Source organism: Cuculus canorus, chromosome 2, assembly GCF_017976375.1.
Source record: "Cuculus canorus isolate bCucCan1 chromosome 2, bCucCan1.pri, whole genome shotgun sequence".
In the NCBI taxonomy this organism is placed as follows: domain Eukaryota; kingdom Metazoa; phylum Chordata; class Aves; order Cuculiformes; family Cuculidae; genus Cuculus; species Cuculus canorus.
Window position 1 is genome coordinate 119,135,707 of NC_071402.1, and position 12,708 is coordinate 119,148,414.

Here is a 12,708-nt window from a genome sequence, read left to right on the forward strand (position 1 = left end):
TTATTATTCAAATAAATGGACTTTGAAGGAGGAGAAAAAAAGACTCTAAAGCTTTGCACAGCAATCTGTTTCTATACATAGCTATAAGCAGGCATATAGCTAGTCTATAATAAAGCAAACTGTAGATCAGCATAGGCATAGATTCTTCAAAATAGATGTACTACCCACAGTTAAGCTCTGAGCTATTCCAAGCAATGCTGAGGAAAACAATTGTTTTCCTGTAGTCTTCCTTCTCGACAAAATCGGTTTAGCCAAGACTTGTGACAGGAGAGGGATGCTTTGGTGGAACAGTAGAGGGTCATGTTGTGCACTCTTACAAATACGTGACTCATCACGGGACTGGGACACTTTCTGCCTGGAGGTGGCCATCCGTGTAGTTTAGCTGGAGTGACTCAAACCATGCCTACTGGGAGGGCTGGTCAGCCCTCGGGGGAGGAACAAAGGCAGTGGTGCGTGGAAGCTTTTCTGCACGGCTGACCAGCTTGGGCATTGCTGCAATCATATTTTAAGGTGTCCAAGATAGACAAGCAGATGACTGAATCTGTCCTTTTTGAAACAAAATATTTTTTAATTAAAAAATAATTAGTAACTGCAGTTGAAATTACAACAATCTAATTGAATGAATTTAAATCATTATTGACTATTACTCCTAGAGCAATTCTAGTTATGGGAAAAGTCATAAGCAGGCCATGCTTGCTGCTGAAATTTTAAGCAAAATCAAACCACAGAAATTAAGTCACGGAACAGAAGAAACCTTGTCTTGAACCGCTAAACTCACCATAGCCAGCAGGCAGCTTGCCCACAAATGCAAAGAAATATTTACTTAGTTTCAGTTCATTCCAATAATTGCATTCTATATGCACTGTTAATTCACATTTACACTAATAGGGATATAAAAGATTTTCCTATTTTATGTGGAAAAAGGAGCGTGAAGTGTTACAATCTGTTAGTGCTAAAATCCTGCAGTGTAGAACGTAACAGGAATAAGCAGGAATAATTTGTTTCATTACCGGGTTCAATCAAAACATATTTCAGTCTGACTTATTTCTCCAGCATGTTAAAGATATTGTCAACTAATTAAAAGAATTCTAAATAATTGCTTTTCTGCAAGTAATTTGAATTCCAATTTCCATCTGAGTATAACTTGCCACAAATCATGAACAAATGAAGAACCGTCTAACAGGAACAGATAGACAACTTTTACTATTTCTTAATACATAAAACATAAAACTTTAAGAACCTTAATCAAAATGTCAGGCTGGCAATGACTTCAAAGCACACTCGTGTATTTAGAAAAAGGTAAAAAAGTGTCAGCCATGCTTTCTGATCTTAGGTGTTGCCTAGTGAAGTCTCCACACGGTTGGTTCACCTTCATGAAACACCTGTCACATACGTGTGGGAAAGGTGGAGATCCCAAAGAGCTTCTCTGGCAGAAGATGCCAGGAGCTGCTCGGGACACAGTGGTAGGGAGGAGACGGGTTGGTCACACACGCCCATGAGTGGGCTGCAGGCCACATTACTCACTGTGGACACCCAAATGCTCTAGTCGGGGTGTGGGATGTGCAGCTCAACAGCTTCCAAACAACAGGTTGGCCACCCTTGATACAACACATCTTCCGAGGGCACAAAGGAAGGCCAAATGTAGTTTAAAAGCTGCATGCAATTGTGTAAAAAAATGTTGATTTTGTTACCAAGAGACGGGAAGGGAGGGATAGTAGTGAAACGTGACCTAGAGTACAAACACAGAAGAAAGAAATTGATTATCTGAAGGAAGTGTTCCCACTTGATGATCTAAATAATTAAAGTGGCGATTCAAATCAACGTAGTGGGGTGTTGTCTTATTCTCTTAAGTTTAATATGTTTTATTTACACATAATTACTACCTACCTATGCCGTGTCCTTGATTTTAGAATGCATAAGCAGCCAGTGAATGATAAGCAATGAAAATGCTGCACTGCTGTTTTTCCATTTAAGTGCAAATAATGTCAACAGAACTCAGGAATAAGCTCCAGTAATGGGGAAACGGCATCAGAGAAATGTCTCCCTGCTTATTCAAATCTTAAGCTGGGGAAAAGTCAAGAGGAGTATTAGCATTAATTAGACTGCCAACTGCCATGCAGATCTCCTGCACCAAAGTGTAAAACCCCAAACTGGTACAAGTCTGTAAGAACAGAGCATTTTTACTGAAGGAGGAGGAACAAGGGGAGGGAAAAAAAGAAGATAAAAAAAAAAAGGAGAGCAATTTTGTCTTTACATCAAGTATATTTCATAATTGTCTGTTAAAATATGTAACCACATCATAAAACACTTATAAAAAAACCAAGTATTTGTAAATGTATGTACAATAATGCAAAAATATGCCTAAATATGTATCTAATGCAAAAAAATAAACCATTTAATAAAATCTCCCTTCAAATGTCCCCTTGCTCTTCAACACCTTAAAAAAAAAAAGAACTCAGTAAACAAACAGGAGTTAAAACACAAACTGACAGACAAAAGCAGTGCAAAGCAGACACTTAAGAATGGAGAGGCATCAGCTTCCCATTCTCCTGGATTACACCACAATTACAGCCCCACTTGTCCTATGCCAGTTGAAGTCTGGTTTTTAAAAACAGCCTAATGTTTAAGCTGCCAGAGGCTGCCTGTGGCGCTCATTTTCCATGCGAGCAAAAGAAGTTAATCATAATCCAACCAAGCACCTTTTAAACCCCCTTAAATAGGGTGAATTTCACTCTGGGCAAGTATTTTGTGTCCTGTGCACTCCTGTGAAGCACAGATCCTGCCCAACAAACAACATAAACTAAAGTCTACCTGGACAGCTGTGGTGGGACAGAGACTTTTGCTGTTCCACAGTTAATTGTTCAGTCACCTCTTCTTTCTGCTTTCTCTAGGAAACTGCAAACAGGGCTGTGGTCCTACAATTTCATTAAGTACAATATCTTGTATTTGTGACACTGCAACTTCACTTGAAATTGGGCTCCCAAATACTTCTGAAGACTAAGTCTGAATGTCTGATTAAATGGGACACTTCAATTGCTCAAGAAAATCCTGATGTGGTTATCTGGATGTGTTCTGGTGACTGATGTACATCCTTTATCTTGCTTGAGTAACCACCCTCAGAGTGCAGATGGCTGTACGTGAAATACAGCTCTTGTCTGCAAAAGCAATCTGAAGAGGCTTCAGTATTGCTCCCTATAGGAAAGGTGGCAGAAATTGAAGCTCTGCTTAAAAAACCTGCTTATAAGGCACTGGTGCAGCAAGGTTTGTGACGAACATGGTTTTATGATTTCTCTTTTCCAACTTTTTAAAGGAAGTCCATTAAGTCGACTATAAATAGCAATAAAAAGACATTAGAGAAGTTCCAAACCAAAGAAACCAACTTGGCATTGAAACTTAATTTATGACAGTCCCACTTCAGTGCACGCACTAGCTCCTGCATGTCTTTTTTAAACTCATTGTTGGCTCATGCACACCCTACATACAAAGTCCCCCCCAAAGTTGTCTTCTACAAACAAGAAATTTTTAGATGACATCCTAAAGTTACACATTAAACTTACAGATGATGGACAAGAACAGAGGAACACATATTGGCTTACCCACTGTACAGATCTATTTAAAGGTTTAAAAGAATACGAATATACACAAAATATACACTTAATTCACAAAGTAAAACAGCCCTCAACATCTGCTATTTCGTAGGGCTATGAATTTTTCCTATTAAAATTCCACACATGGAACTATCTCTGTGCCAGCTCCTCTTCGTAAGCAATAGGATCACTTCAAGGTAAATTAGTTCTCTGTGTATATGTAACAAAACCAGCAGAAGCTCAGCCTCTAGTCATCGCTGTCGCTCCCAGACTCACTCAACTGCAAGTCATTTCCTATGGAAAACAAAACCCAAGAAAACACAACAAGTGCATAGGCATTAATCCACATTTCATGGTAATCAAATCAAAGAACAGTCACATTTACACTGGAAGATTTAAATAACAATAACAAAAGAAATGAATGCAAACATCATCTGTCATTCAATGGGACTACTCTCCAAGAACATTAAGAGCTGCATTTGGCTAATATCCGGTCAGATCCAGGCCACACTGAGCATCTTTGGCTCCACAGCCATCAAAGCTGCTCCCTAGTGGAAGAACAGCACTCCCCATGAGAGCAGCTGCAGAAGGCATCCCTGTACATGGCACTGGGAAAAGGCACTGGGGAACTCCCTGTTTTAAATAGATTTTTTTGGTTTAAGGCCACTTGCGTAGACAAAGCAAGGCTTCCACATGTCAACAAACCAAAAGGGATGTTAAAACCATTGCAACTCAAGGCTCTCAGCTGAACTAAGCCAACACATGCTGTGACAGTGATGGCCTCCCTTCAAAGTGAAATTAAAAAGAAGGCAGACGGGATATGGATCAAACCTACAGTCTCAGACCCTGTTTTGCAGAGCACTCGTGATTTGGTGATGTGGAGAGGGTGAGAATCATGCTTAAGTTCTGGCAACTGAACCTAGCTCTTCCAGAATTCTTCTGTGGCCCTGCTCCAGACATCGGCCCCTTGCAGAGCAGCTGCACAATAGTTATGCCCTGGATTTCTTCATCTCCTCTCCTCTTTTATGAAACAAGAACTTGGGTTAGGGGTCATTCTGCCCATGTTGATGGTCACTAGTGACTTGAATGCTCAAGGACATATTAATCCTTGGCAAAAGAATTTTAAATACAAAGTAAAAAATCACTGCCCAAAAGAAGGAACTACCTTACCAGTTCCCTGATTCTCCTGGAGTCAAGAAATTTCTTGACATTCAATGTCCTAAGCAGTATTGTTGTCATGGCCCAGGAGAAACAGGAAAAAGACAGCTCACAATCAGAAACAGAGAAATGAAAAGAGCCCTACCGACTTTGCTGAACTTTGTATTTCACTTAGGCATTCATTACCAACAGGAAGACTGACAGGCCCCTCCAGTTTTCCAGCTGGCTTTTCAGTATTGTCTGTACAATACATTTCATCTCCTCCAAGCTGGAAACACTACATTTATCTGTATTTAAGCCCTACAAGTTCCCTATGTATGGGTGCCAAGAGATGTACACAAACATGCCTTGGGAGGAATTAAGAACAATTTATGGTAACTAAATTCTAGTTTCTTGTAAACGCAATATTTTAACTCCACTGAGTTAGAATACACCTGACTTGGCATAAGGAAAGAGCAACACAGCTGTGCACCATCTCCTCTGAGACCTCATAGGTCAAAATTATGATTTAAAAACATTTTTTTAGAGTTTTTAAAGAGTGGAGTGAGTTTGTACTGATTCAACACTTGCAAACACCATAGCAGTAATATTTCAACCACATACATGGCACTTCAAAATGCGGTATTTGTGAAAATGCAGCTGAGACCAACACAGTTTAGAATAAATACTCTGACAAAGCAATACAGCTAATAATAAAGACCACAGAAAACTGTGCGTTTATGACCACAGGACAGCTTTCTGTCATTCACAATTATTTAAAGACCTTTAACTGACACAGAGGAGAACCCCACTATTCGTGTCTAATCTGTGTTTTCACATTAAAATAATTCCCATCCTCCCATGCACCAGATCCTCGTGCACTGACGCTTTGCTACCCACTCATTCTGCCTGGAGGCCTGAGTCAAGGCTCAGTGTGGTCAATGGAGGCCACCGCACTGATAGCCACAGGCTCTAAACCAAACTAAAGCAATCTCTGCATCTTCAAACAGATCTCAATCCTCTGTTCAAAAAACCTGCCCACATATTTCAGCCAGTGCAACTCCCTGGGATTACTATTTGGCAAACTGCACTTGATGGAGTTAGCCTAACCTGCTAAGAAAATGAGTGGTCTTGAGCAGCTTCCCACAGCAGTAAGACATGAGCCTTTACTTACGGAGCGTGTTCATGAGCTGATTGCTTCCTTGCGGCCTGCTGGTGCCATTAGCAACAGCATTCCTGTTGTTATATTGCTGGTGCGGTGGCTGGGAAGGGGAAACATGTGCTGGCTCTTCCCCCTCACTGCTGGAGCTTTCATCTTCACTCCCAGATGAGCTTTCTGAATCCGATGAGCTGCTTCCACTGCTACTGCTCATCTGCTCAATAATTTCAACCTCTGCTCTCAGCTCTGAAATAAAAGCACATTCAACTGGTTGAAATCATAAACAGGGCCCCATGGAATTTAGGAAAAGAATGTGAAAGTGTCAAGTGTAATTTATCACATCAAAATATCTCACATAAAAGAGAGACAGGAAGGAAAACCAAAAAATTCTGAAAAAATTGTACTTAGTTGCTGTAGCTAAATTTAAAGAAGCAGCAATATAGGTTAATACCATAAAACCTTCCCTTCCACTATTATTATTATTTATATACCTTACACTCCTGAAAGCATTTCCTGCTTCATTATTTCCAACAGGCTATATGCTCTACATACAAAGGAAGTATATTTCCTGATTGAGTTTTACAGGCCAACAGCCAGCCCACTTTTTAAAAGCATCTTAATGTGGAGGAATCTAAACTGTTTGATGTCAGTGCCATTAAGGCTTTTGGAAAACACAAAAAAGGAGGGGTACAGGCACATGGTCATGACAGAAACTGCCTTGACTTCAGATCATGTATGAAACTGCTCCAGTATAAAGTCATGCAACACACTGCAAACAAACTTCAGAAGCAGATGGATGACATCAGATAATTTTGCAGTGGGGCAGATGAGAATATTCACATTGGGTAGCAGTAATAATACCTTAACTTCCTATAGAGCTTACAAGTAGCGGGAAAATATAGAGACTACTCTGGAACTAGTAAGTTATTCAACTCAGACACATCCCACTTCAGGGTTTCCAGGTAAAGAAACACTGGAATGCCAAGACAGACACATCCCCAACAGCTAGTGTTGGCTGAATGACTTGTTACTAAACAGCTATTAAGGTAAATCACTCCAAGTCATATTGTATTGTTAAATTTGTCAAAATTTTAAGTGGCCTAAGCGCTATCAGAGGACAATTCTTTTCTATCCACCGACAAACTCGAGCATCTAATGACTCAGCTCACCCAGGCAGGTTTCTATGAGAGAACAATATTCACATATATGTTGAGCATAGCATGTGAAGCCCTCAAAACTTAGGCTTTTGTTATGCTAGCAGTTCTATACCCACAGGGTAAGAACTCAGGGCTTGCCCTGGAGAAGTCACAGGCTAAAGGGACAAGATTGAAAGAAGGGAGAGATGAGGTATTATCTACCTGACAAATGGAGGACAGATACCAGGAGTAATTCACCTTAGGTCAGATGTGTGTCAGAGTGAGATGAACTCCACCTCCTCAGCTGGGACATCCTTCCGTATGGTATAGCCAGCTCTTGTAAAATCAGTCTTTCATTTATATAAAAATGGCACAGTTTTAATACTTCTTATCCTCAATCCCTGCAGGAGTAAGTCAAAGCAACTAGAACTCCTCCCCTTTTCAATAAGACTCATTTTACTTGGGCTGCTTAATACCATAGTATCATAGAATGGTATGAGTTGGAAGGACCTTAAAGATCATCTAGTTCCAACTCCTCTGCCATGGGCAGGGACACATCCCACTAGATCAGGATACTCAAGTCCCCATCCAACCTGGCCTTGAACACCTCCAGGGATGGGGCATCCACAACTTTCCTGGGCAACCTGTTCCAGTGCCTCACCACCCTCATAGTGAAGAATTTCCTCATGTCTAGTCTAAATCTGCCCCTCGCCAATTTTAAGCCATTTCCTCTAGTCCTATCACTACAAGTCTCTGTAAACAGCCCCTCCCCAGCTTTCTTGTATGTCCCATTCAGGTACTGGAAGGTTGCCGTAAGGTTTCCTCAGAGCCTTCTCTTCTCCAGGCTGAACAACTCCAAGTAACAGGTAACAGGTAAGTTTTCAGCCTTCACATTATTTGCTGGAGAGAGTTTCTCTAGCTCAGTACGCATCACTTTGAGAAATTAAGTTTACTTTTGCTGAGTTTAAAACTGCTGTTTTTCAATTTAAAAGTTCAAGGCTCAATTTCAAATGCTATAGTTATATTGAATCAGAGGCAAGGAAGGTGCATTGAAAGGGAGCAACCATATGACTAAGTCCGGCTGGGTATTTAAGGATAGTGGGCTTGTTCCTTCAACTTACTTTCTAAATCTAGATGCTTGACTAGACCACCTGTGTTCTCTGTACTTCATTGGTACGCCACATAAAATTTAATTCATATTGAAGACACAGAATAAGACCATCGCAAGAGGGAGGAAGAATATACCATTAGGCCAACAGAAGACATTACTTTGTCCTGCAACATCCTTCTCCCTTATTCCCTCCCAATGAAGTCTTGCAGGCTTTAAAAATCCACTTAATGCCTGGAGTCTGATATACAGACAAATGAGCACTTGTAAGTTACCGTTTTCAGTCTACGCATCTAGAGGATTTCAAATTGCAGATGTTGCCTGTGTTCAAAGCTAAGAAATTAATGGGAGAAAGCTAAAGGAAAGGTAAAAAGGAATAAGGGTTCTTTCCTTTTAAAATACCCAGACTTAAAATCTTTTTTCCTAGCTAAATGATGTGATGTTTCCACATACTTCTAGTGATGGAGCTGTTGGTTTTAACTTACAGCGATGATTATAATACATGGTTAGCATATCCTGGATTGTAGCAAGCACAATTATCTGTAGACCACAGTCCATAACGCAAAAAGATTCAATAAACAGGTCTAATATTGTCTAATAAAGGACAAGTGTCTGATAATTATACACATATGCTTATGGAGTCAGAGAATCAATGGCTGAAATGGAGGAGTTTTGGCACACAGGCTGAGCGGAACACAGCAGTCCGGAAACAGCGAATAAAACAGTGTGAAGAAGGTGAATCAATCTATGAGTCATTAGTGGTGAAAGGTTAAAGATGCAATAAGAAATGCACCCCAGAGACATAAGAAGAAAAAAATTAAACCAGAAGTTTGAACTCAATACAGTAGGCGAGGCGGTAACTGCAGGGAGGAAGTGATGCATTCTGATGAATGGGAAAGGATTTAGCCCAGCTAACTTTAAACAGAAGCAGAGATTAGTGTCAGATTGAAAAGTGAGGGTTTTCTACTGCCAAAGCAGAAAAGGAAGAACCCCATAAAAGAGGTTCAGTTATGAGGAAGGAAAGGGAGAATGCCTTGGAAGAAGCGGTAAGGCCCACTGTGCTGAACACAGGTAGGAAAAGCGTGTTATCAGTGACCGTGGTTTCTTGGTCTGGGCCCATCTTCTAGTCAAATTTGCTAAACAGGCTGTCAGCTTCCCCTCAGGTCCCTCTTAAATCCCTGAGCCCAGAATTCTAAACATCTTGTCTGTGCAGATGAGAATATAAGTAATTCTGGGTGAAAAACTGGTTGTTGGGTGAAAAACTGGTTGGATGGCCGGGCCCAAAGAGTGGTGGTAAATGGAGTTAACTCCAGCTGGAGGCCGGTCACAAGTGGTGACCCCCAGGGCTCAGTGCTGGGTCCAGCCCTGTTCCATGTCTTTATCAATGACTTGGATGAAGGGATCAAATGCACCCTAAGTAAGTTTGCGGACGACACCAAGCTGGGTGGAAGTGTTGATCTGCTTGAGGGTAGGGAGGCTCTTCAAAGGGATCTGAACAGGCTGGACCAATGGGTTGAGACCAATGGCATGAGGATTAACAAGGCCAAATGCCAGGTCCTGCACTTGGGGCACAAGATTAGGGAAAAGTGGCTAGAAAGCTGCACAGAGGAGAAGGACCTGGAGGTGTTGGTTGACAGCCGACTGAAGATGAGCCAGCAGTGTGCCCAGGGGGCCAAGAAGGCCAATGGCATCTTGGCTTGTATCAGAAACAGCGTGACCAGCAGGTCCAGGGAGGTTATTCTCCCTCTGTACTCGGCACTGGTGAGACCGCACCTTGAATACCGTGTTCAGTTCTGGGTCCCTCACCACAAGAAGGACGTTGAGGCTCTGGAGTGTCTTCTTCCAGAGAAGAGCAACAAAGCTGGTGAAGGGGCTGGAGAACAAGTCTTATGAGGAGCGGCTGAGGGAACTGGAGTTGTTTAGCCTTGAGAAGAGGAGGCTGAGGGGAGACCTGATTGCTCTCTACAACTACCTGAAAGGAGGTTGCAGAGAGGAGGGAGCTGGCCTCTAGCCCCAAGTGTCAGGGGACAGGAGAAGGGGGAATGGCCTTAAGCTCCACCAAGGGAGGTTCAGACTGGATATCACGAAAAAAATTTTCACAGTAAGGGTCATTGGGCACTGGCAGAGGCTGCCCCGGGGAGGTGGTTGAGTCCCGATCCCTGGAGGTATTTAAAAGACGGGTGGATGAGATGCTCAGGGACATCGTGTAGTGGTTGATAGGAATGGTTGGACTCGACGATCTTGGAGGTCTTTTCCAACCTAGTGATTCTGTGTGATTCTGTAATTGTTTTCACCAATGTTATGGTGGCTGCTGCATCGCTGGAGTCTGTCAGGCAGAACTCCAGCAGGACCACTAAGGAAGTCTGTTCAAAACTCTCTTGCGTCACACTGTCAAAGATGGCAGTTAAGCCAGTGATGATACCAAAGCCTTGTAGGAAAGAAACACCTGCTTTAAAATAGTCCAATTTTGCATTTTCCTATTTGCTTGTTATGCTTAGTGCAGTTATAGGTACCAAAGACTTGGCTAAACATTTCCTTGCAGTGCCTCCAAGTAAAACAGTTGTGTGTATATACCTGTACATATACCTCAACAACACAAATGTTGGATCTTTCCTGGGTCCTGTTGTGCCATAAGATCAAACGCCTCATGTCGGTGCACCTTTAAAGGTTTAAAACCTGACAGGAGTCAGGATGTGCATCGGTTACTTTTAAAAACGCGTTCCATAAGGCAAGTTTTGAACACTTGCCTTAAATGAGCCTACATAATCTGAAAAGGCTTAGGGTGCTAGATGAACCTTATATTTTGCAACTTTCATGTTACAACTGTAGGCTTTCTTTCAAGAAAACAAACCACCTTAGTGCTTTATATTGGCACTCAATACAATTTTTAGAGTGAAAAAAAAACAATTCAAGGTCAGAAATCATTATACAAACAGAAGAGCCCTTCTTAAAAGAGCTGTCTCTTGTGTATGTTCAACATCAAATTGCCCTAATTTCTTTCCACAATCATATCTAAGAGTTCTTACTTATTCTCTCAATTCCAATAGGCTATGCAGAAATTTTAACTAAAGCCTTAACCCTGGTCTGTAAGAATACCACAGACTTTTGAAAACAAAGTATTTCAGCTTTAGGTTGTAAGCCCACAGTGGAACGCTCACTGTTAATAATGGTATGCAAGGAGGAGAAGAAACAACTTGATATTGGCACTTTAAGTATGCAGAGATTGCAGCTAACAAGGCAGTATTTTACACTGAAGTGCGAAAAATTTGACTGAGATATTCTTGAGAGACCAACAGCTCTATGGTGTAACCCTTACAGGGTACAGCTGCATTTTAGGTAAACAAGATCTGCTTAGATTTTTAAGCGCTGAATTTACAGTCTCTAAACCAGAAATACGTTTCTGCGGTTTTTTTACAAGTGCAGCATGCTGTAATTATGTCAATGTTATTAAAAACATTTCTGTTGTGGTCAAACATGGCTGATAAATGCTGATTATTTCATGCACATTAATGGCTGTTTTGTGGTATATGTGTGCAAATGTTCTGCTTAATGAAATGTTATCAGATATAGCCAAATAATCAAAAGAACGAGCTCTTACTCTCTCTTTTGCTCCCTTCAGGCAGGAGGACAATATAAAACTTGAAAAGATTCCTTCAGTGCAGAACCCTAGACACAGCTTTCAAAAGGCATCTCTGCATGAAGAAAAGGACTGGCTGAACTCCCACATGCTCTGACTCTCTCCTCAGGCACTGTTGTTTGGGCAGCTGTGTAATGGGCCAGAAAACTGACCTACCTGGAAGTTCATTTCCCAGCTCATCTGTAAGGGGGGTGATGGGAATGCAGAGCTGAGGGCACCAGAGGAAAGCCGAAACCTGTACTGAGTACCTTAGAACTATTCCCAAACATCACAAGAGCTGTCTCTCTTACCACACCCTTAAGTGGGGCATACTGTGAGCAAGAGTGTGTTATAGTGCCAGAGATGTTTTCAACCATCTCCTTTGGGGACTCTAAGTTCTGTGCTGTGTTTGTTAAAGAAAAAACACAGAATTTCAGCTTTACGTTTATCTTTCTTTCTACAAAGTGGGTATATCACCCAAAAGCAAAGCTACTGCCTGAACGGAAAGAACATAGTCTCTTCAGAACTTAGAAGTCTTTGTTCATAAAAAGACACATTAAGGCAAGATAACAGGACTGTAGAGTCTCACAGCTTTACCAGTTAAGCTTTATTCATTATTTTCATTGTACGATGGTGCCATTTTAGTTCTACCTTTCCCAAGCAGGTTCTAACAATACAAATGGATTACAAATGCTGACATTCTAGATTATCAATACTGGAAAAAAGTTATAAAGAACATATCCTATAAGCAATAAAACCTCTCCCCAGTTATTTGTGCTCTCTCTTTTTAGGCCTTGAATGATTCTCTATAAAACATGAACTTGAAGGCTTACTTTAATAACAGTCTGGTGTTCTTTTCCTTGATTTTGGAAATAAAACTCTACAGGTTACGTATTTTGAGGTACTTTCTGTTAAAAAACAATTACTAAGACAGTTGTAAACAACGTGATTTGTATTTTAGACCC

At 41.2% G+C, this 12,708-nt stretch overlaps 1 protein-coding gene across 1 annotated transcript in view; it reads right to left on the reverse strand.

Moving 5' to 3' along the window:
- Positions 1-12,708, reverse strand: part of EAF1 (ELL associated factor 1) — a 25,540-nt gene continuing 12,832 nt past the window's right edge. The window contains exons 5-6 of the mRNA XM_054058328.1: positions 5,899-6,129; positions 1-3,881 (exon numbers count right to left, since the gene is read on the reverse strand). Coding sequence (XP_053914303.1) covers positions 3,835-3,881; positions 5,899-6,129 — 278 coding nt within the window. The 3' untranslated portion in view covers positions 1-3,834. The remainder of the gene's footprint in view (positions 3,882-5,898; positions 6,130-12,708) is intronic.